We start from the raw sequence: 26,881 nt of genomic DNA, 5'->3' as shown, positions 1-26,881 counted from the left end.
TTCCGCAGTTCTGCAAAAAAGGGGGGCGTTCAAGAATAAAATGTAATAAAATGTCTCTCTTTCTCTCTTTGTCTCCCTCTCTCTCTCTCTTCTTTTTGTTTTTATCTGTTAGTCTTTTTCCTTCTTATAGCTGTGTAACACCCACTATATAACAAACTAGTGAATAGGCTTACAATTTTCTTCAGTCACCTAAAATCTAATAAATGAGCAACATAGTATATTTCAGGGCGTTCACTATTATTTTTTATCTTGTGAAATTTTTAGTTTACTGTTAAGTGGGATTAAATGCCTGTTTTAAATGTTTTAAGTCTATAGTCTGTTTCCCGTCATGACATAAAATGAAGCTTTCTCAAAAATGTCTTCCCTATTGCTAACATCATATTAATGAATGGTTGAAATGAGCGTAATTTATGGCAAAATTACATTTCCCTACAAGGAATATGTAGGATTTGGAGATAAACGACTTCTGGGTATTATTCATGCTGATGGGCTTTTCATTAACCGCAAACGGTTCGTCCTTGAATGCACCCCAAGTTGCAACGTGTTGTCCCAGAAACTGTATTATAAGAGGAGATGGTCATCATCAGGGATGTAAGTGCAGCTAAAAGGCATTATTTGTCTACTCAGTCCTCAAGGCCCACCTGCATTGCACATTTTTTCTCTAGTACGGGGACTGGAGAAAAAACATGAAACATTGAAATAAGGGACAGATTACACATGCGCACGAAAACTGCACAAATTGTGCAAAAGCGTGTGTGCGCTTGCCAGTTTCTCTTAAACTAGTGAATGACATTTGCTGATAGCTAAAGAAGGTCGTTATTTTAGAAAAACACATAAAGAAAAAACACCAGTGTGACCTCCAATTTTCTGTTTTCGAGCAATACGTAGCAGTGATGCGCCAACTCTCCCATGCATGATTGTGCAAGTCCATAGACCGAATGCGATCTACTGCAATGGCGTTACGGCCAGCAGCTGCTTGGCAACTCTTTCCTTTAAGGCTCTTTGGTTGTCCTCCTGAACGTGGTGAAATATCGCGGTAGCCGCCTCCCTAATCACTACGTAATGTGCCGTGCTGCTTCTAGCGGCGCTGGTGACAGTGCTGAAAGCTGTTGGGGTGAGTTTTTATTAATTTAACAATTTAAACTAACTCTTTAAACATTTGTTTGAAAAGTATGACATTTTTTCCTCTTTTCTCGTCCCGGGGCTCTTTAGAATTGAATCTGCAACTGAGTTCTTAGTAAACGTCAATATGCGAGGCTTGGGCCTGGGTGGGGGCAGCGGTGTTTTTCCTCACCATAAATCACCGACATACACGGACCAGGCAGCATGCTAGCGAACAGTAGCTGCTATTAGCCAGTTAGCATGGTGAACGGCCTAGCTACATTGTCGGCGGCGGAAAGAAAGGAACAACCTTTTGGCAATTTATCAATTTCTAATACCTTTTTCCAATCTATTGTGATAAATAGTTGAACTGCACTTCCGTGAAATGACGGCTGAAAGGATGAGTGACACGCGAGCTGACCGAATATGACGAGCACAAGTTTCCCAATGTCTGTCGCAGCTTCTTTGTTGTCCTGTCCTCGTGCCGTTAGCCCAGAACCCCCTGATAACGTTCTGTCTCTCTTGGATGGAAACAATGTCACGCCAACTCCATTAAAATTCTGACAATTTCACGTGACCTTGGTTGTTCGCAAACGTACATACGACTTAAGACGTTTTACGAATTGTGAGGATCTACTCTCAAATTCGGCATGCATCTAATAACACCTAGCAGCACTCAATTTAATATCCACCTTCATGTCATGTGTTATCCCTACAATCTTCTTCCATCAAAACACACTGTGGATGACGGGACCGAGCAGTGTGAGGCAGTTGTACAAGTTGAGATTTTATTGAAATGTAGTGCCGCTTGGTTCATTATTTGTATGCCGGGTTTACCAGAAGACACTAACGATTAATGAAAGGCCACAAGTCACGTTCTATGAGCTATATACTTTGATGATAAGCAAGAAAACAATAAACTGTTGTGTTTTGGAATGGAGTTTGGCGCTAGAGTCTCTATATACGAGAACAACTTGCCGCGAGCTCTCCGAACAGAGACTCCAATCCACATAACCCGTTTGATTTGTGTTATTATCTAGCAGCTGAATAAGTCAAAATGGCTTCGATAACTAACCCATGGTGTTTGCATACCGTCAAAGGTAATTAATACAGTGAGATAGTCGTGTTAAGGCCCGAAGGCATTAACTGTCATGGCATTAGCAAATTGACGTTAGCTACAATGCTAATCTGCTTCCTTGTATTTGTCCACGCAAGGCCGTTAACATCATGAGAATCATTTATGCTTAACTGTTAATTATGTACGTTGACCAAGAAGCTCTCAGTGTGAAAAGTTGACCATATTCGCTCGCTGGGTAACGTTATATATTCGTGAGTTTAACATACTGTCGTCGCTTAATTTTCTGGCTAGTCTGGATGCGACGTTTTCCTTAGCGTTGTTGATCCTGTATTGGGCATGCCGCAACGTGTTGGATCGGGCCGCGTTAGCAGCTACAGCTGAGGATGGTGAATTGTTAGGAAGTCACATGGCTACTTCTGTCAGGGCGGTTGTTGTTCAGCGCCAGGCCGGGGTAGCGGGGCTAGGAACCGTGTCATGGGGTTTATAACCTCTTTTATCGTTACTGTGAATGCCTGAAGTGTTGCCAGTTTGACCCGTTTAATTATTACCGAGCTAAGCTGTAGTTTAATACCCATTAGAAAGTGCTGAAACGGCCAATCAGTGTTGGTGGTTTCGTGGGTGGACGGTGTTTTTCATTTTCTGCGTCACCAGCAGCTGAAAAGGGGGGAGCTGAGGAGCTCGTGTCCTCCCAAGGTTGTTTTCATAGAAGAGTTGTCTCTGTTCCTTTTTTTCTTATAACCTTTAACCCACTTAACCAATCCATCTTGTGATGACTGTTGACTCTTTGTTTTGCACTATTACTAGGCTGTACAATGAACTCAGTCGTCTTGCTAAAGGACATGTAATAAACTGCAAGTCACGAGGGCATAGTGTTCATCCAAGTACTACAAATATAAACAAAAACAGATTTGTTATTCTGGGTTGGACCTTCAGGTAGGCAATACATTGCGTGAGTAGGGTGCCATGTCTACCTTATCTAAGTTTATTTTTTCTCCACAAATTGCCAGTCTGAATACCAACATGTCCCCTTACAGAACAAACCCCCCTCTACTGCTAGGAATTTCATTTGAGCATATATATTTTTTACAACATTATATTTGAACCCTCTGGGAATCACGTGGGATGGGAGTCATTGCAACACAGTTGCAGCAAAATGCATATCATGTTTCCCTGGTCTGCTCATCCAACTTGTTTTGAAGGCACTGTATTCAGGTCAGCAACACTCATCTTCTCTAAGCTTCCGTAGAGATTGGTTACTGCATTTCTAATAAAATTAAGCATATATATACAGGCCTATGTTTTTTTTCACCTTGGTTGACCTTACCTACTCACTGTGAACATGTGTATAGTAAAGTGTGCAAAACCATTGAAAGCGCAAGTTGTATGACTGAAACAGAGGTCCATGGTCAGAAATCGTGCCATAAATATCACGGCCTGAGCTGGAGGTATGCACAAGGACTTGTTGATCCACAGCCCTTGCCTGCTGCATCTAGTCAGCTGCCTGGCATTGTGGGCTGTGTCCAGAGGCATCTGAGGAAAACCTATTTTTATACTTGTGAGTCTGGGGGCAAAGAATCTAGGGTTCACAAAAACCACTAAGGGCTACTGGTTCTCAGTGCTGATACTGTTTTCATATGACACAAAATATGAAACTCTCATTGTCAGTTGATGGTATACGCTAGTGCAATATTTCTGGTCTCTACCAGCAGCCCTTCACCCCTTTGTCCTTAGTTAGTCCAAAACTTTGGTCTAGGCTATATAATTGTACTCAGTCGTCATTGTTTGGTGTAATTGAAGCCATTAATTCTGTCCAGCTTGGCCTAATAACTAACCATATCTACCTTTTCTCAACAGTATGAAGTGAAACAGAACAGAATTTTTGTACCATCCGCAACTGCTTCAAGTTCAGATCATAACGAAGAAACTAAAGAGAAACATCCCAAAACAAGCAAAAAGTTGCAACTCTCAAGAACAGAGGAAAAAAAAGGATCACTTCAAGGATTTAAAACAAAAGAAGCAACCAAACGCTGAAACGACCAAAGACGAAGACGCACAGCAGCCCAATTGAAACACGCTGAAAAGAAGCAATCCTATGCCTACGCAAATACTGAGAAGACGATAACTGATCTGAAACCAGAAGTTTGTGCCTACTCAACAGCTTTGACAAAGCACACGTCCCAACGCTGCTCCTAGCCCTCCTCATCCTCACCGCACCACCGACTCACCCCGGGGTGCGGAGTGGGCTGCTATCTGCTAGTTTTTTTTTTTTCCCCTATAGTCTCCCCATCTCTCCCGCCTCCTTTTCTCCTCCCACTGTTTTCATTGTATTTTTTTTTTCTAAGCAGTGTTATTGCACCTGCGTTTGCCTTTTTTGCGCTAGATTTCTCCCCCTTTTTTGCTTTATGCAACCATCTAGAACTCGTGCCAGGAAACCTGTAACAAATAAGTGTGTGTGCGCAACTGTGTGCGTGAAGAGATCTGCAGCAACTGTATAGTCATTGAGATCCCGACATCTGCAAGATTCAAGACGGCAATTAAAGGTGGGTTAACTGTACTGTCCTGGAATTCTGACTAGGTGAATCATTTATCCTTTCTGGTTTGCCATTATGTTTTTGAATGATTTCAGTGTCTTCAGAAGGCCCTCCCAAGTATGCTGAATTGTCTTCCTTATCCCCACAAGGAATTTTAGAATTTCTATATAGAAATTATCATATTGCCCTGCAGCAAAGAGAAACATTACTAGGGCAAAGGGCAGGTTGGGTGGAATTCATAGATTTGAAATGGTGAACTTGACATGGCGTTTGTATTGACGTAGTACTCAGATGTGCAAACACAGATTGGGGAATGCTCTCAAATCTGATCCAGTTGTCCGGCTGTGCTGAATGAGGCAGCAATACGGAGGTTGTTTGTAATCACTGGACACAAATAACAATTTGCAATTGTCCTTTTAGCTAGACTAAACAAGATGCAACTTTTACATACACACACACAACTGTTTTTAACATGGCTTTTATTTAAACTATTTGGATTTGTGGCCTTATCAGTAAGGTTTGGGGTTCTCAAATTTCAAATGGCAGAAACTCCACTCAGTGTGTTTGTTTGCAGCAGCTGATTTCACTGATTGGCACACCTTCAACCAGAGAGGGGGGGGAATTAATCAGGGAAATTAGCTGCTGCAGTATTTGTTTGGAATGAAAACCTGCAGACTGTTGGCCCTCTATGGCACATGTTTGCCTAGCCCTAATCTACAGTGACTGTGATGACTGATGCGGAGTTCAAACGATTGGATTCTGACCGTCATTCCATTGACCTACACTTTGATGAATCTTTACTTAACTTTCCGTTGGCCAACTGGGCATTCCTCAAACTGAATTGCCGCCATCTCCAAACAGTAAAACCTGTTGTTCAATTTATTTTTGGGGCTATTTAACAGCCTGCCCACACCCACCCCGCACCTTTTTCCTACCCTGTCGTCTTAAGTCATTCCTCCTCTTGTTGCCCTTTCAACCACTCCCTGAAAAAAAAGCTCACAGCCCTTTCCCTGTGATTGTGACACTTGGCACACTGGCTGACCTATCTGCCTTACCCGTTATTTTTGTCCCTCTCTTCACCCTTGCAGACATCCAGCGGTGTATCATTGGGTGGTTACATAAAAATATTATATAACAGTCAAACAAAAATTCAAACAAGTAATCAAGTTCAACAAGGGCTCAAGTTTGGTCCGAGTTTATGGGAAAATATGGGCAGCCCCTGGAAAGGCTTTGTCGAGTTTACCTTGCCTGCGTCGCCACCCACCGCGTTCGTTAGCGCTGACCTGAGCAGCACCTCCCCCGTCGGACTCAGCCTGTCACCGTACGGCCGATCCGTAAGTTCCACCTTCCCACCTCTTTCCTACGTGCCCCCACCCCACCCCATCGAACACCCATCCACCCACCTTGCCCTGCATCTCTCTGCTATGACTGGCCTAACCTCTTTCATCCCTTTTGGGCTCCCGAGACTAGCCTCTGCTCAAGTGCAGTGTTGCAGGGTGAAGGGTGTTCTTACAAGGTTTTAGGAATTTGGCTTTCATTTTAAAAGCCTTGAATTGCCTTTTTTAATTTATTTATATTTTTTTGTGTTTGTCACACTCAGCGGCCTAGGAAAGCAACAACACTGGAAAAGTATACTTCATATCAGGCTACATTTAAAGTCACAATGAAATGGCGTTTTGGGAGTATCTTGCTTCCTTAATGAGATGTTTCCAATTGAAACAGGAAATTGTGGCAGGCCATAATGCGGAGAGGGCTCATTCAAAAGTGTAAACCAATGGGATATCAGTTAGGGGGAGAGAGAGACGGTTTTATTTGATGGGAGGGGCCGGATTGTTCAAAAATCTGTGATGGGTTTTATTGGTTGGAATTTTTTACGCCTACCGGTACATGAAGTCACTGCTAAAGATTTTCCATTTTTCAGTAAGTAACGGGGTTCCCATGGCCCTTGAGAGTTTGTGGATTTTAGAAAAAATAAGTCCTTAAAAGTTTCTGAAAATGAATGGATAGCCTTGAAAGTACTTACTTAAGCAATCAAATTCATCAATATGCCTCGGCTCTCTCCATCCTAGGATCAACACTTCACACCCTAAAAACCCTGGGATGGAGATTTGTGTTGATACAGAAGCATTTTTTAAATTATTTCTTGACAACCTCAGGAGTAAAAAATGAAGACTCTATGATGTGTAAGTCAGACCAACGTCAAGTTTCACCCAAAACATGCCAAAAAAAAAAAAAAGTGAAAGTCATTGATAAATCCTTAAACTTGATGTCCAAGTGAGTGTGGGAACCCTGAAGTAAAAGTAATGAGATTTTGAGATAAAATGCAAGAAAATAGAATTTGTCATTTTTTGGCAAAAATTGTCAAATGGGGGTATGTATGATGGTTAGAATGAGATGAAAAGGCAAGTTATTTTCCATTTCAATGTGACTTTAATGTCAAATTCACAAAAATGTAAGCTAAACTACACAATGGGTTTTTGGGGGGGAGGGTACTGAATAACTTGAAGGTGCACAGTATTTATCATAATTCCATCTGTTTTGCTTAATACCCTCTAGCCATTTGTTATGGCAGAAACTGAACAAGCTTTGACATCTTGTGTTTTTATAGTAATGGCTTATAGATGACCAAAATCGAATGCTTAGGCATGTTGGCCTTAACTCTTGCCTTTAGGTCTTGTAATAGAGTACATGAAAGGGTAACAGACCAAGTATCTGTTAGGTCCTATGTTAGTTAAGTATGTTAGTACAGGTCTGACCTAACAGAGGAGGCTGCTCTGGGACACCCCCCCACCCCCCACCCCACCCCTCATAACCCATAACCCATCACCAACTCACTGTCCACTGTAGATACACCGCTATTTGACCTGTCATCTGCATTTTCTGATTCTCTCCACTCTTTGTAGTTTGGCCTTACTTTACCTTGGGCAATAATATTAGCAACATTGCACTTTTACCATTTCACCTTACCTGGCTGCACGAAGAACTTGGTCAGTCATTCCTTTAGTTCCTCAATCTGCCTACTGTTTGAAGCCATTCCTGTCTGAATGCATTAGGTTTTGTTTTCTTTTGTTTTTGTTTTGTTTTTTTACTCAGAGCCCTTATCGGTAGTGCTATTGGTTGACATTGCAAATGTCACCCTGTCGGGGTGTCACTATTTCAAGTGGACCCCACATCACTCAGTGGCCTGTTGGATTTTCTGTTTGGTGTTTTGTTGCCAGTATTTCCCACAGGATTTTAGAGTGCTGGTTGTGGTAGGTTAGAGTTGGTAATATACATATAGTAGTGGAGAAGACTTTGTACACAAGAACCACATGTACATTGCTGTGTCACTTGGTGTTTGGGGGAACACTGGGTTCTATATGGAAAATCTGCGAGATTACGTAGTGGGGTCAAGTACAAGATATTTTGTTTACCATCACATTGGATCACAACCTGTTTTTGTTGGATAGGAAGCACTCAGTGACTTTAGACACTTCGCAAAGGAAAGGATTTTAACCAAATTTTAAAAAGTGAGTAAAATTCCCTACGAACCGTCTCTGTTAGTTCTATAAAGAGCCTCTTTTTCAAAGCTGTTGCCCCCTCCCAACAGCGTATCCAAGTCCTAGCCCCAGTGTCAGAAATGGAAAGAGGCTGCTCTGAACCTCCAGTGGCCCGCAACACTGTCCCTGCCCCATCTACCGCCACTGGTCCTATGCCTATCCCCCGCTCCTCCTCTGTTTCTGGCCACCCCCACCCAGGAAGCAAAAAACACAAGCGGACTCCCTTGTATCAAAGATCAGTAAGTGGGCATGTTCAGTTGTGCCCACACTGACGCAACAGCCCTGTGTGCTGGTATGGTGTTATGTGACTTATGCTAACAGCATGGTTTGCAGTTTTACAGTAACTTTAATCAAGGCCTATTGACAAGATTTTGTTAAGTCAGGTTTTTAGTGGTATCCCATTATACTGACTGATAGGTTAGTTGATAGAAAAAGGTGTGAGTTTTTGTTAAATATTTAATCTTGTCCTTAACAAGAATTGCATGAAATCTATATCAAGTTTTGTCAGTTCTTACAGGGGGACTAGTGGGACTAAAATCACTCATGGCAAAGTGGAGTGAAATGTAGGCTAGTGCATGATTCTTCTAAGCAAACTAGAAATGACCATACAGTCTGGTCTTTTATTGGAAGTGAATGGTCTGAATCATGGTGAAATTCCATCTAGGCGTTGTCGAACTGTGCTCACCTCTATTCACAAGTGGTGATGGCCAGATAGCCCCAGAAGGCTCTAATAGAGCTTTGTGAAAGATATTTATTTTGTTTGTGTTTTTTTTTGTTTTTTTTTCCCCTTCACCGGATGTGTGCCTGCATGTTTTGAAGTGTTTTTTTGTTAAAGGTTGACATCAGAGGCTGCATTAAACTCTGGCCTTCATCCTTTTGTCTGCTCCATGTTGATGTGTTACGGGCTGCATTTAACACTTTCTTCTCCCCTTCCCCAGATGAGTTTTGACCCGGGCATGCTCCATAACAATGGGCACACTGCATATGCCAACGGCACAGGGCCGGGCATCAGGGAGACTGGTGTGGTGGAGAAGCTCCTGACCTCCTATGGGTTCATCCAGTGCTCAGAGCGACAGGCACGTCTCTTCTTCCACTGCTCCCAGTACAATGGCAACCTGCAGGAGCTTAAAATAGGAGGTGAGATCCAATCTGGCTTGTGAGCCAGTCATTGATTTGCATGTACTGCTTAAATCCATATAACTTGTGGAACTTTGCCTGTTAAAATGAAGAACACTTCTTGGACATCCTGAGGTAGTGTCTAATAGGGTTGTTCAATGCCCAACGTTTACACATTGTCACATCGCCCAATCAAACATCTCTGATGGCCAATGTCAGATGTTTGATTGGGCGATGTGACAATGTGTAAATGTTGGGCAGTGAACAACCCTAGAGGCTGTCGGCAGACCGGCCCTGTCTCAGTAATGAGTATCATTTTCCATTTTTGTTAGCATTTTGATGAAAACATTGCTTTCAGAAACGTTTTTTTGCCCATGGCTGCACTCAAAAACACAGGATAACGTGGCCTCGCCACACTTTTTACTGACTGAAAACAAGTTCGAAGTGAGGAGAAACTACTTCACTCACTGCCTCTTGATAACGGTGTGTGAGCTGTAGGGCTGTGTGTGTCTCGTCGCTTCCTCCGCCGAGTCGCCTGGGCGTTGTCTCAACACCTCTTATTCAATGGTTGTGTTGTTTCGACTACATTGCAAAAGTGAAATACTAATTTCATAATACTAAACTGAAGAAATAAAACTCAACATTGCCACTTGAAAAAGTCACATTGGTGCTGACACAGCCCATTGTCTATGTCCAATGACATCGTACATTGGCACAACCCTAGTGTCTAAGTTGTTCGACATTGTTTAAACCTAAGTTGCCTTAGTATCATTTTAAGGGTGCTAAACTAACTAGAGTGTTTGGTTTTCTTCTCTGTGTCTGTCTCTCCCCAGATGATGTGGAGTTTGAGGTGTCCTCAGACAGGCGCACTGGCAAGCCCATAGCAGTGAAGCTGCTAAAGATTAAGCCAGAGGTACTGCCAGAGGAGCGCATCTCGGGCCAGGTGGGGCCAGACTCGCACGCCTCTCCCTTTACTGTGCTGCATGGTTATATTCATCCAGTTAAGGAACACCATTTTACTTTTGGTTCTGTTGTCTGTCACATAAACGTTGGTGTCGCCCGCTTGTTTGAGTATGTTCAGTTTGTTTTGGGGTGAGGGTTTTTTTTTTTCCAAGCACATTGTAAATTTCTCCTATGCAGTTTATCATAAATATATTCCAATTATCATAATTTTTGGCATTCAATCTGTAAAATTTAGAAAGACCAGTGTATTCTGTTTTCATCAGGATTTACAATGGGCTTGAATTTCGTTGATGTGTATGTTTGCCAAGAGTGTGTCTGCAGCAAATATAAATACAGTCTAGTGATCAGATGTAACTCAGTGGGTTGGTTGTCCAGCATTGTATTAATTTCTTTGTAAAGGCTGATTTTTAAATGAACATGATATCATTCCAAAATTAAAAACATTGACTGGTTACAGTTGTTCTCACCTATTTGGCCTTCTACAGTGCATAATGTAAAAGTTTCACGGTTTTCCTGTAACTTGGGGCACACAAAATAAATCTGACTTTTTAGATTCATCAAGCATTTGAAAATCAGCCATTTCATCCATGTCTTCTCTGTGATTATTTTAATTTGGATATGTAATTACAATTAGCATTCAATCTAAGACTGGCAAAGTAATCACTATGTGTTGTGTTGAATAACTCCAGTGGCCATTTTTTAACAATGTCCACCATTTGGTTTTCCTCTGTCCTGTAGGTTGTCTCAGCAATCCCAACACACTTGGATGGAAAGTCGGCTCCTGGCCAGGTGCCCACTGGCAGTGTTTGTTACGAGAGAAATGGGGTAAGAGAAGTGGCATAGACAGAGATTTCATTACAGAAAGTCTGGTTGATTAAATGCAAAATGTGGACATTGATAAAGATAAAGTGAGATTTCACTCTTGACGTCACTCTTACTGGAGATGACACTCTAATCCATTATCTGTTCTGTGCTTGGCTTGGTTTTGTAAATTCTCACTAACATCTGGATCCACATCATGATGGTGTACATCAGGGGTGGCCAACCATGTTCCATGGAGGGCCAAGAGTCTGCAAGTTTTCATTCCAACCAAAGACTACACTAGGTGATTTCACTGATTAACACATTTTCAACCAGAGTTGGAATGAAAACCTGCATACTCTCGGCCCTCCATGGCATATGGTTGGCCATGCCTGGTGTACATAATTTGGGTCTCTCTTATTCTGTCTTGTTAGTCCTGAATATGAATTGGGGTTGGGGTTAATGGGTGTGTCCTAACCCCCTTGACAAAGCTTGAAACTGGTATGATTTCCCACAGGAAGTGTTCTACCTTACCTACACCCCTGATGATGTGGAGGGCAACATGCACCTGGACACAGGAGATAAAGTCAGCTTTTACATGGAGACCAACAAGCAGTGAGTCCTTAATTCATAATGTCAGTATCATTTCAATAATTCTGGGGTTGCACTGGTTTGATTGTGTTTATTTCTTTTGTATTTCAGTACTGGTGCAGTCAGTGCTCATAACATTCATCTAGTGAAGAAAAAGCAAATGAGGTGCCAGGGTGTGGTGTGCGCCACAAAGGTATGGGTCGTATATACCAGTACAGGTCCACTGTTATCAGTGGTTGTTGGAGACGTTTTTGTTTGATGTACCTGTTGTGTTGAACAATGTTGTCTTGTAGGAGGCCTTTGGATTCATTGAGAGGGCTGACGTGGTGAAGGAGATCTTCTTTCACTACAGTGAGTTCAAGGGTGATCTGGAGGCTCTGCAGGCTGGAGATGACGTGGAGTTCACCATCAAAGACAGAAATGTAGGTAGCTTTGCCATTCAAGGGGTTGTGGGTCAGTCTGATCTTTGACCACCCATATCACAAGTTCAATAATCACTCTTTAATGACCTCGTCTGTAACAAAATTACTGAAATGTCTTGCCATCATTTCGCCATAGGGTAAAGAAGTGGCCACAGATGTGAGGCTGCTCCCCCAAGGGACAGTCATCTTTGAGGATATTAGCATTGAGCAGTTTGAAGGCACAGTCACCAAGGTCATCCCCAAAGTTCCCACCAAAAACCAGGTAAGTAGTTTAAAAGACATGAGAATTAGATTTGCTCAAATGTTAGAGAGGCTTTGGCTCTAATCTCTGCTTGTATTTAAGCATCTGAATCGGTGGTGCTCCCACCATTTAACAATGTAACATTCAACTCAACACCCCCTCCACCCCCTTGCAGAACGACCCACTACCAGGTCGTATCAGTGCCAGGATCGGCTTCACTGACAAGGAACTGCTGTTTGGGGAGAAGGACACAAAGTCTAAGGTGACACTCCTGGAGGGAGACCATGTGCAGTTCAACATCTCCACCGACCGCAGAGACAAGCTGGAGCGGGCCACCAACATCGACATCCTCTCAGACACCTTCAGCTTCACCAAGGAGACCCGTGAGATGGTGAGGAGCAAGAAATTACTTAATGTGATTTTTTTTTATATCTATCCATCTATCCATCTATCTATCTATCTAGGTTATGTATGGCATGATTGTAAAGATGAAATTTGCATGCATGATTTGAATGGATGTCCACATTGATTGTGAAACTGAAGTGTGAATATCTATGCAGACAATTGCACCTCAACCTTGTCTCGCCCTATTTTCTGTCTTAGGGGGTGATTGCTGCTATGCGCGATGGTTTCGGCTTCATCAAGTGTGTGGATCGGGACGCCAGGATGTTCTTTCACTTCAGCGAGGTCCTGGAAGAGAGTCAGCTGCACATCTCCGATGAAGTGGAGTTTACAGTCGTGCCTGTAAGTTCTCTTCATATAATCTCAGCCTTTTTTGACAGATTTTCATTCAACTTATTACTTAAGCAGGCTTTTTGTCAACATTGATATTTGTGGATAACAAACTAAGATATCTCCTGTCCTTGCAAGGACATGCTGTCAGCCCAGAGGAACCATGCAGTGCGCATCAAGAAGCTGCCCAAGGGCACCGTGTCTTTCCATACCCAGTCTGAGCAGCGCTTTGTGGGTGTGGTGGAAAAGGAAGTGCCAGCCACCAAAAATGCCAGTCCCAGCAAGAGCAAGGAGAAGGTACCATAGTACACAATCTATTAAGTATTCTACCTTTTCCTTTCCTGTCCTCTGGTCTTTTTTGTTTCCCATAGTTCTATTATGACACCAAAGCATCACTGTACCTAAATCCCTTGATGGATCCCTGATGCACTCGAATACAACATTCTCCACAATGCAACACACACACACACCAACTTTTGGGTTTGTTTTAGTTCTAATATTCCTTTTTGCTTTCTCCTCCGAACCTCCTCCCCTTCATGCTCCTTCTCTTCATTAGAAAAAAGACAAGGTAGGACTGGGGTCTTTTGCATGAAGCCATCGCTCAGAGATAAATGAAAACGATGCACATGTTGTAGAGAAAATCTCAACTGTGTTGGCGAGTGTATACTGTTATAGTGTGTACATGACACTAACATTTGGTCTAAGAAATGATTATACTCAATACCTAGACCTAACCACTCTCACATGACCAATCCAAAAGTTAACGAGACGCTGTCTAATGGCTGTCTGTTTCTTTCATTTCTCAAGGGTAAAGTTGTAGAAAAGGTCAGTGTTTGCAGGCCTCTGGCCCACTGAATGCCTCCTTACCTCCTTTAGTTGACAGCATGGTCTTGGTGTCACCAATTAACCTTAGTGATGCAAACATTGATTCCATGTTCGTGATTCAATGCAGATTTGATATTGGTAGGGCTGCACAATTATGTCCTGATTATTGCTATGATTTTTGGTAGCAATTATGTCATTGTTTTGCAGCATAAATTGGCATTCGATATCCAACGTTTTCCTTTGGTCCTTCTAAATTATTGTATGTATCATAAGAAGACAGAGTTCTTTTTCATTTTATAAGGTTATGGAAGTGTACCACAAGCAATATGGTCAGTCTTTTTAATTGACCTACTGTTACTTATATTCTCCCCATAGTATTATGCTTGTTTTCAGAATTAAGTGTGAGAGGTAAAGCTTTGTTTTAACGTTCAATTGGGTCATATTTACTGATTATCTAAACTGAGGGTTGTGTCTACTGATTACTAGACTAATCAGATTTTTGAAAATATAGAAGGTAGCTGTAGCCATGTATGTAGTTTATCAGTACATATTTTGCTCTTTTGTAAAGAGGAAAGTTAAGTATAATTTGCTTCCATAAAAATGAGATTCATCGTAGACCTGTACTCTACCTTGTGGTACCTGCTGTGACTGTGCTTTACTTTCAATAGCCTGATGGATAGGGAGATGCACTGCACAAGGTTCCCATTTATTTAGTGTTTTTTGCACTCATCAAACCTTTTAATTGACTGGAGGTACAGCAAAACCCCCAAGGCAAATGTTGCTTTATTTTGTTGTTGGCATCATCTGGATTGTCACAAAAACATTTCTAAAAGATGGATCTGTCTTTCTTGAAACTTTTTTTCATTCAGGCATGACAGGACAGATTTGCCTCTTAATTATCATTTGGTTTGGCCAGATTTTTATTTATTTATTTTTCAATGCAAGGTTCAGACTGATTAAATGCCAAATAATCAGTCTATTGTCCCTGATCATAAGTTCAAGCACAAAGCTACTTGTTTCTCTAGCAGGCAGCCCGGTCAGCTTAGGCCACATCCACACTAATACGTTTTCGTTTTAAAGCGGCGTTTTAAAACGAAAACGATCTCCGTCCACACGAGCGTTTCAGAAATAATCTCCGTCTATACTAACACGCCTGAAAACGCATATCACATGACCATTCACGTACACTGGGCATGCGTGTGCCGGTGTAAACGGGAAGCAGATTGTCTACTCTGTAGTATTTTCTGCAACTAAGCAACCAACTGCAGAGTAAGAACAGCAATGGCGAAAAGTACGACCAGAGATTCCTTTGCTTGGACCGACGACGAGGTGGAGCTGTTACTGAAAGTAACACACAACTATAAGGCGGTCAAGGCGGACGTCGTGACTGATAAGACCCAATCAGGAAGCGAACGTGGGTGTCTGTGTCATCGTTTTCAAAAGTCTCCGTTTCCGCCCGTCCAGACAAAAACGCAATCCCGGAGTTTTCAAACTAAAACGGGGTCAGCAGCGTTTTCAAAAGTCTCCGTTTTAGGGGTCCGAAAACGCAGAGTAGTGTGGACGCTAGGCGTAAACGTAGCAAAAGTTATGCGTTTTAAAACGAAAACATATTAGTGTGGATGTGGCCTTAATTTGTACTACATCTTAGCATGTTTTTGTCAGGTGACATGCCTGACATCATTATACCAATAAGCTGCTGTGGAAGGAAAATCAGAGTGCTTGATCTGATAATTTGATACAAGGTGCATTCTAAATAAAATCAAATACTTCATTATTGCAGGATTGCAGAACTGTTCACTATTAATTATTGAAACTAAAATATTTACAAGTAATTGTGCAGCCTTACATTGTAGGCTCTAACTCATTCCATTTAGCAGCAGAGCTGTTGTAGTAGACTAAGCTAATGCTAACTGACTTGGGTGCCCCAGAATGTGGCATTGCACACATTGGTGTCTTTCATATGCTTGTGTAGCCTAAATGTACACCACCTTATATCTAATACACTACTTGCTGCTAAGACGCATAATCTTAATGTACACCTTTTTGATTGAGACATTGCAATGAAACGCCTGTATTGGTATTCTAGCAGAGTCCAGCCAGATTACTCAGCCGGAGTTAGGAGTGATATAGCGGTTAAGTTTTTCAACAGGGTTGAGCACTTGAAACCAAAACCTTAGAGCTTCCTTTTGCTACTGTATACCTGACCAGGGTCAGCTACATCAAGTGTTGGTGATGGGCGCTTATCCTCCTCATCAGTATTGGAACGGTTATGTAATTCTTTTCTTTTGCTGATTTGTTGCACTCTCTGTAGGAAGCTGAGGAGGGATTGATCACATATGAAGATTGTGGAGTGAAGCTGACTGTGTTATACCATACCAAGGACCTGGAGGGAGCCTGCCTCCCACAGGCTGGAGATAAGGTATTTAATATTTCCTTTGTTCTAGATATGAAGGTCCTTTTTACTCAAACTTTCAAATATGGAGTGTGCCGACAAAAATAAGACTACAGTTTGAGTCAAACTTGGCAGTGCTCTGGCGTACGACCATTTGGTTGCATTTAGACTTTGCGCGTTGTGTGTGTGTGTGTGTATCTAGTGGCGTGAGTGTATTGGCATACAGAGCGGTTATTCTTTTCTGTCTGGAGAAACACACCCTCGCCACTATAAGCAAAATAGGGGGGAAACAGTGGAGTCTACACTCGCCTAATGTATGCAGAACTATTACCGAGGACTTCTTCTCACTTGTCAATACTACGCACGATTCACGTGCCCATCTCTTAATATGTAAATTAAGGCTTAAAATCTAAGATCTGTATCCATTCAAATGCTGCCACCACGGACCAGAAAGTGACTGGGTGACATCACACTTTTCAGTAATTTGGCTTTGTCAAAATAAATAATGGAAGAATGGAAAACAAACAGATTCAAAGGGTTTCAAATACAAAATGTATTGAAATTACATCTCTGCTGTTGTGATTTCCTTGCATGGTTTAGTCTCACAGAATTTGTATAATTCATGGAGTAAGGGTTAAGATTGATAGTGAGAATGATGGGTATTAATTTTTGTTTTCGTACATTGTATATAGATCTACATCACTGTTGGGTCATTTGAAAAAACAGCTTTTGATGGGTTATTTATGGATAATCATTACACATGTTGTGAGAAACAAAACTAAATCATAGATGATAGATACATTTTTTTTCAAGAAGAGAAATGCCCCGGACCACGTGTCACCTGTGCTACAAAACATTGATGTTGGAGGAGGAGCCAGGTACAGGGAGATGAGTCACTACAAACTAAAGAGAGGAAGGAGAGAGAATTTGGCCCAATTCTGAGATAAGGGGTCTGATTGCTGTTCTGTTGTTGGCCTTGCCACTGTATCATTTTAAAAGCACTTCATGTCACTTGTTGTTTTTCCTGTATTGTTCTGTGATAATTAAAGAATGGATAGCAAATATTGAAATTATAAAATAAAATATCTACTTCAGTGCATGTAGGTCTTTGTATTTCATTACCAAAACAAATAGGATATCTGTAAGTGCAATTTTGAGGTAAAAATGTTGAATTTATTGTACATTTATGCTGACATGTTTGGTGACAGTACACCACTAAAAGATATGATTGCAGCACTCAAATTTTAAGTTGGTAGCACATGCGCCACCAGTGGAAAAAGTCTGTAGCTCTGCTTGGGTTGGTTTTAAAAAACACTTAAGGGAGTTTGTTTCCTGTACACGATTTTAGTGCCCTAATACACTAGATCATTTTGCTTGAGAACTGAAGGAAAATGGTTATGTGACTTGTGTCAATCTGTGTTCGTCCTCTAGGTGGAGTTCTCTATCAACGAAGTGAAGAGGACTGGCCAGCAGAGCGCAGTCTCCATCAAAGTCCTCAACCGCAACGCCACCAACACCAAGAGACTGCAGGGATTTGTCGCCACACTGAAGGACAACTTTGGCTTCATTGAGACAGCCAATCACGACCAAGAGATTTTCTTTCACTACAGGTACAGTTGTGGGTTCCAAGCTGGCTATGGATAAATTGTTAATAACTGTTGTGGTGGTTTTAGTTTTTTGGCATTCATAGATATCCATGAAAACTTGGGGCAATTTATTGCTTAGTGTCTATTGATCAAGTCCATTGTATAATGTGTAGATTTCTCATTTTTGTGATCCCCAGTGAGCTGTGTGGAGACTTGGAGAACTTGGAGCTGGGTGACACTGTGGAGTACACCCTCTCTAAGGGTAAAGGCAACAAAGTCAGTGCTGAGAAGGTTACCAAAGTGGCAGCAGGTAGGATGGATTTTAATTCCAACTATTTTTCATATACATGACTCATATTTGATGCAGTATTTGTTGACATTCAGCTTCCTCATACGGCAGTTGGTGTATGATATCCACTGTTTTCCTCTGTTAGTGAATGGCGCTGGTGAGGATGTTGGTACGACAGTGATGCTGGGGAAAGTGGTCCGTCCTCTGCGCAGCGTGGATCCCTCCCAGACAGAGTACCAAGGGCTTATTGAGATCACGGAGGAAGGTGCGTCTCAGTTGTGACATGAATTGAGTACTTGCATATTTAGAGCTTTCTTATTGGGGAAACCCGGGTGCACTCATATGACTCTACCTCCTCTCTTTGCACATTCAGTTGGAACGAAAGGCCAGAGTTATCCCTTTGGCATCATGGGCATGGCAAACAAGGCTGATTGTCTGCAGAAAGGAGAACTGGTGAAGTTCCAGTTGTGCACTGTAGCCCAGACTGGACAGAAGATGGCCTGTATTGTTGTCCCCCAGCGAAGAGCCTTGGTGGAGTGTGTCAAAGACCAGGTAGTGATCAGTTAAATTTTTATAAGCAGTGATCTTGAATCGTATGTATTGGAAACCTCAGTATTACAGTTACCAATCATCATAGAACAGACTCTGGTTTTGCAGTGGTGAAAGGCTACCAATTTGGAATGATTAGTATGCTGAAGTTGCTATGTTTTGCTGCCCCCAGTTTGGTTTCATCACATATGAAGTTGGTGAGAGCAAGAAGCTGTTCTTCCACGTAAAAGAAGTGCAGGATGGCCTCGAGCTCCAGACCGGGGATGAGGTGGAGTTCTCGGTTATCCTCAATCAACGCACAGGAAAATGTAGTGCCTGCAATGTACGCAGAGTCAGGTAAGCACACCAGAAGACCAAGTGACTGCGATACTACTTTCTGTTAAGTAGTCAGGGGCCATGGACATGATAGTGCTGTATGCTTTAGTCATATTAGTGGAATTGCAGTTTAAAGCGGGGCACAATTCATAGGCTGCAAATAACTTTTCCCAAATGGTATGAGGGGAAATGAATCATGTTAGGGCCGTACATGTCAGAGTTACAACCATATCATGCACTTGTCCTTTATAGTGAAGGGCCTAAGCCGGTGGTGACCCCACGTCCCGACCGTCTAGTGAACCGACTGAAGAGCATCACCCTCGACGATGCCAGTGCCCCCCGCTTGGTCATTGTGAGGCAGCCCCGCGGTCCTGATAATTCAAAGGTACACCAGTGCTGTGTCATTGTCACCTTTTATCAGAATTATAATGAAATTAACATCTGGTGCAATTTACCATTTTCAGATAATATTACATTTGACTTTGGGTTGATGAATGATGTAAATGTCTAATGAAGTGTAGCTTTCTTTTTTAATGCAAATTGTTTGGGATGGAATCGGGGTATTCACAGGTACTTAATAATAATTAGTTACTTTCAACCTGGGCCTTATTTTCCTAGTTTTTTGCCATCAGGACAATTGATTGTGTTAATATCAATATTTTGTCACCTACTTCACTGTAGAGCTTTACATACCTCAGGTTCGCAAGGGAGAGCTGCTCTCAATACACATCCAGAGGGTCAATGCAATCTCCAACAGTCGAACCCAAAAAAAACAACCTTTCAACACAGTAACACTCACGTCCGATTTTCTGTTTGTCTGCTCTCTGAAATTCGCATATAGTGTGTCAGCACAAGTGGTAAATGGCAAATCCACTGATGTTGGTAGTCCAAGGTATTACAAATCAAAATTAGCAGTTCACACTAAAGCGAGAAATATCTGCTGCAGTTTGTTTATGGTTGATTCTAAATTTATATACAAATTATTTTGGATGTGGTAAAGCATATAAACGCTTTCAAGCTGAAGCAACAAAATCCCGTTCTTCCATTTTTTCTCAAAGTGAATGTAGCAGAAGACAAAGCCAGCAGTTTAAACAAGGAAATATGTGAGAAATGCTAAAGTATCAAATGGACTATTATAACTGAAATTCTGTGGTAGTTATTCACCCACAGCTATTCAAAGACATGTTTTAACTGCAGTGTGAGTGTTATTTTGTTGAAAGAGCGTGTTTTTAAATCTCTTTTTGGCTTTGACTGTTGAAGATTGCATTGGCCTCCTGGATGTGTATTGAGTAGCGCTCCTGGTGAAATTGGCTGGTTTTGCCAGCTTTGTTTCTTCATTTTGCTTTTTAAATTGATCTTTAATTCAATTCCAGGTAGCATTAAACAGGTCTTAAATGTGCCTTTCTCAAACCTGCAGATACCCTGGTAATACTTGGATTTTGCATCTTATGTAAACATAAACTAATGAAATCCATCCTTTCTTGTACAGGGCTTCAATGTGGAGCGGAAGACTCGCCAACCCGGTGTCATTGATTGAGCAATATCGCCCCCACCCCATTTGGTGTTGGTGGGCTCAAATTAAGGAATTCTATCCCAGTGGGCAACAGCAGGGGAAAAGGGATTTTTGATTTGACACATGCTTGTACACACACAAATTCATATACATAAAACATGCGCACACATACAGTAATCGGCATGTGTAACCTTTGTCCCTGTCTACACCTGCAAGGGAACTATCTCATTCCACAGTTCCCTGCTTCCCATGTATGATGTTCTTGATACAGAGTTCCGCACTGCAGTATACATGGGATCTCTGAGTGTGTGCGTGTGTGACGTATCCTAGAATTGGTTATAGTGTGTAATGGAGGTATTTGTTTTTGAGGGCCCTGTCCCTCTAAATCAGAGTGACGGTTGTGTGGCTGTCTTTGTCCCTATCGTTTGAATCTGCTTTGTCTGGAATTCTGCACCTGCAATCTGTCCTTTAGTTTGCGTGGGCGTATGAGTGTGATTGTTGGCATGTATTTTGAGCATCTGCTCTTGTTTTTTCCCGTATAGTTTTGCTCCTTTACTCATGGAAACTTAACATGGTTTCATTGTCAAGTTTCCACTACTGTATGCTTTCCTACAAAACACATAAAGCAAAGCGAAGTTCCCTCCATAAGGAGGATCATATTTCTCATATGTGCGAGCTTAAACTGAGGATACTTCTCTGCTCGGTTTTTTGAGCAGTTTTTAAAATGCTTTATTCAAGAGCTGAAGTGAAAGCATGGTGTGTGTGTGTGCGATGTATGTGAATGTCAAAGTAGATAATCTAATGGGATTTACTTTTACCAATCTGGAGCCTTTAGATACCTTTTTGGTATTCACATGCTCCACTTAAGCAATTTTCCCAGGTGCAGAATTCCTTGTGGCATCTTGTATCCGCAGTTCTTTTATACATTTTTTTTTTTTTTTTTTTTTTTTTTTTCTTGCACATATTTTTGCTTTTTTTTCATTGAAACTCAATCTGCTAATAATGAATAAAGTAAGAATAAGGTGCCTAAAAACTACAAGCAAAACAAAAAAATTAGATGTATCCTCTGTCCCCAGCCAACCGCCAAAATATTCAGAACAATCTTAGGGTGGCTTTTTTTTTTTTTTTTTCTTTCTTTTTTTTTTTTTTCCTAGTAGAAAATAATACTGGTATGCATCCCAAATACCTGTGGGTTGAAATATACTGTATGTAATGTGTGCTTTTTTTCTTAGTGAAAGATTCAAACTTCAAGATATAACAAAACAAATTTAACTTAAAGAAGGGGAACGGTAACAAAGTATTAGAAATAATTGCGTTTAAAAAAAAAAAAAAAGCATAAGAATCAAGATATCTACTATTGTGCTCTAGAGACATTGGTGGGTGAACTGTTGTGCCTCTGCACAGTTACAGTCAAAATTAATTTCAACTTTGGAGATCACGGGGTTCCAGTTGAACCACATACAGAGGTTCTATGTACTTTTGTTAATGGTCTTGAATGAAACAATTGAATTAAAGTTTTATGAAAATCATGAACATCTTGTTTTCTTTATTTTAGAAAAAGCATGCAAGTAAATATAATTTCTTACACTGCATAAAAAAACAAGTGTGAAAACATAAATCTTTGTCTGACTTGATTATAATATTCTAGGTGCATGCTGTTGCACTCCAATGACATTGTAGGTGCACTGGCAAGAAAACCACTCAAGCAAAAGGCATATTCTGCACACTACCAAAAATTAGCTAGGCAAAAATCTAGCTAAATCACATTTAGTTACAAAAAGACAGTGAAAAACACAAGGGTAAAAAAGGTCTAGAACAGCAAAGTTGCTTCACACTCAGTGCTCCATCAAGAGCAACACACATTACCTAGTAGATCAAGCTTCCTATGCAGATAAGAAAATTTGCAACATGTCACTTACTTGTGGTAACTGGTGAATTTGTTAGGTTGACCCATATACTAGAGGCGAAGCTCAGTCAACACCTTCAGTCCCACGCCTTTATAATGAATGCTTCAATTGGAGTTCACAAACAAGTGTGCTAGTGCCCTTCAGGTGCTTGGGGCATATGCGTGATTACGCAGTGGAATAGGGCAACAGTAAATATACACATGCTTGCATGTCCAATCTCATCGAGTCTCATTGGGGCTAGGCAGGCACGCAGAGCCCAGCGCTTATTGTGGTGCCCTATGGCATGCACCAAATAAAGTATCATCATTTGACACAAGTTGAATCAGGAGGGTCTGTTTTTGCATTGTGAGGAATATGCCTCTGACTATGATTAAATCATTACCACGCAACAGTAGTACCATGAGCCATGGATAATACTTGGTTATATTTGTGACATTTCCTGTGTTGGTTCTTTGCTCTGCCATCATTTAAACCTTGGTACTGCCCAGATATATTGTGAGCTCAGATCGATGCATCACCTTCCTTCTGGTCTCTGATTTGGAGCTTTGGGCTTCAGACCAGCGTGCCCACCATTCCCTGAGTTCAGTGGGCCCTGTGGGCCGTCGTTCCTTTATCTGGTTGGGAGGAACTAGAGCATGAGGAACATTGGAGTCCTCTCTGGGCGGGAACTTCCTGTCAATATTTACATCACCGTCTGGATCAGATCTTTGCTGATTGAGGACCTTAGTTGAAACAGTCAGAATCTCAGTGGCAGCATTTGCACCGCCATTTCTTGGAATCATTTCTGAATCCTCTTGCGCAACTTTTTGAGCCCCAGAGAAATCAAGCCCTGGCATTTTGCGTTTGTACTCCTCCAATTTGGCTTTGCACTCAACAGCCTTCTCCCTCATCTCCAGGAACTGATGCTGCAAATCTTTCTCATACCCTTCCTCTGCCTTTAATTCATTCTCCCAAAACTGGATCTGTTCAGTCTCTTCTTCAATAATTTTCTGGTGGGCCTCCTGCTCAGCTTTCCTGGCCTTCTGTTGTCCCTCAAGCTCCCTAATCTGGTTGTCTACATATTCTATCTGGACCTGTAAATCTTGCAAACGAGTGAGTTGGCACATTATGGTTTCTCGTAGACTATTTTTCTCATCTTCAATCTTCTTAGCACAGCTTGAAATGGGCAGATGATCAGATTTTGCTCCTGGAGTTTTCTTGGAACGTTTGCTTTCCTTATCCCTTGTCTGATTTCCCATGCAGCAGGACGTTTGATGATCCGAGTTTGATTTTAAACTTTTTTGACCTCTGACTCTGCTCAAAAAACTACCTGGAGCTGAGGTATCCTTGTCAACAGTGACAGAAACATCCACGGAGCTACGATTCCTTTTATCACTCTTCTTACTGCTCTCTTTATCACAGGCAGAATGGTGAACTTTGCCTTTACTTAGACTCTCCAGCCATCCCCAGGCCTCCTCCATGAGTGTCAGAGATTTTCTTTTAGGTCTTTTCTGGTCCTCTGGTGGCTGCTCAGCTCCATGTCGCAAACGGGACAATGGTGGCAAGCTTTGCCGCTGCAAACTTAGTGACCCACTACCCCTCCGCATTCTTGCCCCTGCATCTTTCTTTCTCATCTGCGGGCAAGCCTGGTATCTGCCGCCTTTTGCTCTGCTCATTCCTTCCCAGAGAGAGGGTCCGTTGTGAAGCAGAGTGAGCTGGACCTCCCTGGCCTGCTGACCGTACTTCTCAAGCGACTCCAGAAGGCGTTCATTGGGCATCATGCTCCGCTCAAAGTCTTTGAACTTCTCTCGTAATGTGTAACGTCCTGGCTGACCTACACAGAATGAAGTCAGTATAGTCGTCAGTTTGGTCATCATTTCAAAACCAGAAATCTGATCAATTTGTCAGCATGTTGAAACCCTGACATACACACCGAGGGCTTGAGCCAACACTATGACCACTTCTTGACAGGTTGTTTTCTCGGTAACACCACAGACCACGCGTGGGACGCCAGCCACAGATACCTTCACTTCCATTGTGCAGCTAATCTGTGATAAGAAAATGCAAAGTTCTGTAAATATTTGTCTTTTTGTCTAAGGGTATATACTCTCTCCACAAGGGAAGTGGTGGAGACAGCCAAATGACCCTCATTAACATTCACTGTTATCTGTCTGCCCACTATGTCTTGGTCAGGCTTGAGGGCAGTTGAAACCACATTGTTGTAAGATGGCTAGTAATACTTAAAAAAAAACCCACAATAACCCTTCATGGTACTGAAACATAAAACAAGCTCTCAACGTAACAGAATTCTCAAATCAGGAATTTCTTTCAATAATAAATATGCAAAAAGTTTTACCTTTTTGTGGAGAGATGGTGGGACCTGTCTGCACGACTGCTCTGTTACGGGGAACTGTCTGGTTGGGAGCAACAGTGGAGCAATTAAGACCAATTAAAATTCCTAAAGGCATCTACCACTGGAGGACAGTGTATGAGACCACCCCTCTTGCATAGATCCCTATTTGAACTATGCAAAGTTCAGTAACAAAGTAGAACTAACATGAATTTATATGAAATTTGAATGACAGCAAAAATAATTTAAGTACAAAGAGCTACAGCCCTTTGTTGCTCATTGTACCTTCATTTCAGGGCACTTTTAAGTATTTGGACAAATTAAGATTACAGTCAATTAAGTAATTTTCTGCCTGAGACCATGCAACATCTATAATCACCAGACTGTCATTGTCTCTTTAAAGCATTTATGCATTTAATTGTATCTCTATCTCTACCTCTCTCTCTGTACATAAATGACCATGATAAATGACCAATGATAAATCAGACTGTTAACTTATACAGACGAAATGCCACGGCAGTATGTCGTGTCGTGAAGGTACGCCATTAACATTAGTACAAATTCTTATGCAATTTCATTCAAAATGTTTGTAATGTTTTTGTTTTGTTTTTTCATTAAAAAAAGATAGCCAGGGTGCAAGAGTCAGAGAGGATGCATTAAGTCAGCTTTTATTTTACTGTCTTTGGTGTGAAAAGCAGTGTCCAAACAATTATGTCTCAAGACTTTTGTGTGCTACATTATAAAAACAGTGTCTTCCGCTAATACATTGGGAGCCTCATTTTATTATTTAAATTTAGTTGCAAGTGTTAAGAGACCCAGCATATGCATGGGAAGACGGGGGAAAAGATCAATCCAATTTCCAATATATTCTCTTTTTATAAGCTGTGACACTGTATTTTGAACTGTAATTTCTACTTTTACAATAGGCCAGTTGAATGTGCAGGTATAGTTTGAGCAAACATGGAGTCTGTGGGATGTTCTGTGTGTTTTCATGCTGCGGAGAGGAGGTGGGGGCTTTGCAGCAGGAATGAAACCTCAATGGTCCTAATAAACTTGTTTTGCCTGAAAACTATACTGTATACACGTGGTGACTAGTTAGGTTTATGTATGTATGCTTTTTTTTTTGACCTGGGTGTTCCTCTTTATCTTTCTAACAGGAAGAGTGATTTCAGTCAAAACAGAACATGTAAACATGCTGGTATTGTAAACTGTCCAAAACAGAGCCATCACTATCAAGCACAGACTCAGATGGAATTATGCAGGTTTTTCTCTGGATTTAGTATTTTTAAGAACACAGCACCTCCCATTCATTTCTAATGGAGAGTTTCTCCTATTTCTGATTTGTCTATTTGCTCATTGTTTCTTGTCTTTTGTGCTGTCCTGCTCATATCCCTAAAACCATTCTCTTCTGTGCTTAATATACTGGACAGTCAACACTTACATTCAGTACTTAAAGCTGTATGTACAGTAATGCTGCAGTGAAACATAAACTTGGATTATGTTGGGCTACTCCACAGTGGGGGAGCAGAGGGTTCAGATTTTTTCCATCTTGCACTTGGTGGATCTGTAGTCACCAGTGAACTTGACACCAGTTCTATTTGATACCAAACAAATCATTGTTAGGTGGCATTGCATCATGACACCAATTGGAAACATTTATACATGTTTGCTGTTGAAAAAATGCTGTTGGATGATTTGTCTGATTCTGAAAATCAGACAAATCTGGTGTCCACAGTTTCAGTGTTCATTTTATCAATGTTTTAGTGTTCCTCCTAGGTTATCTTAATGATCCTTGAAATTGATTAGAAAGGATAAAAACTTGGGAAGCTGTCTGTATGCCCAAATACTACCCAGACAACTGCCAGAGTTAAAGCAGGACAGGGGAGCACCTGTTGTAATTTGGTAGTGTCTGACAGTCCCTCCTCCCAAGAGGTGATAATGATAGGGGTAATATGAGAGGGGAACTTGGACTCCATGCTCCCTGCTGTCCATGTAAATCACATGTCCAGCTGCCCATGGTCTCTTAGCTCTAAGGTGAGGAACAGTCAGACCTGTCTGGAG

The 26,881-nt window shown here is 41.5% G+C and overlaps 2 protein-coding genes across 6 annotated transcripts; one reads left to right on the top strand and one right to left on the bottom strand.

The window, feature by feature from the left end:
* The first annotated feature begins 1,041 nt into the window (after positions 1 to 1,041).
* csde1 (cold shock domain containing E1, RNA-binding) lies at positions 1,042 to 22,113 on the top strand. 5 transcript variants are annotated; one of them, XM_078288382.1, is made up of 21 exons: positions 1,042 to 1,114; positions 4,034 to 4,719; positions 5,799 to 6,044; positions 9,188 to 9,386; positions 10,199 to 10,278; positions 11,067 to 11,153; positions 11,647 to 11,744; positions 11,832 to 11,913; positions 12,014 to 12,142; positions 12,279 to 12,404; positions 12,559 to 12,774; positions 12,987 to 13,127; positions 13,254 to 13,412; positions 16,252 to 16,359; positions 17,764 to 17,942; positions 18,116 to 18,228; positions 18,353 to 18,472; positions 18,581 to 18,759; positions 18,929 to 19,092; positions 19,324 to 19,456; positions 20,561 to 22,113. In XM_078288382.1, the coding sequence occupies exons 3-21, from the start codon at positions 5,919 to 5,921 to the stop codon at positions 20,606 to 20,608; spliced, it is 2,487 nt and encodes an 828-aa protein (XP_078144508.1). In that variant the 5' UTR covers positions 1,042 to 1,114; positions 4,034 to 4,719; positions 5,799 to 5,918; the 3' UTR covers positions 20,609 to 22,113. The 5 variants fall into 5 exon arrangements, with proteins under 5 accessions (XP_078144508.1, XP_078144507.1, XP_078144506.1 ...); XM_078288381.1 differs by having other exon boundaries at positions 10,199 to 10,308; XM_078288380.1 differs by having other exon boundaries at positions 10,199 to 10,365; positions 13,272 to 13,412.
* Positions 21,906 to 24,863, bottom strand: rassf11 (Ras association domain family member 11). Its single transcript, XM_071912373.2, has 3 exons — positions 24,827 to 24,863; positions 24,404 to 24,518; positions 21,906 to 24,304 (listed from the first exon to the last, which is right to left on the bottom strand). The coding sequence occupies exons 2-3, from the start codon at positions 24,504 to 24,506 to the stop codon at positions 22,959 to 22,961; spliced, it is 1,449 nt and encodes a 482-aa protein (XP_071768474.2). The 5' UTR covers positions 24,507 to 24,518; positions 24,827 to 24,863; the 3' UTR covers positions 21,906 to 22,958.
* Positions 24,864 to 26,881: the final 2,018 nt, after the last annotated feature.

This window comes from Centroberyx gerrardi, chromosome 14 (genome assembly GCF_048128805.1).
Source record: "Centroberyx gerrardi isolate f3 chromosome 14, fCenGer3.hap1.cur.20231027, whole genome shotgun sequence".
Taxonomy (NCBI): domain Eukaryota; kingdom Metazoa; phylum Chordata; class Actinopteri; order Beryciformes; family Berycidae; genus Centroberyx; species Centroberyx gerrardi.
Note: the sequence above shows the minus strand (reverse complement) of the source record. Positions and strands in the feature narration are given on the sequence as shown.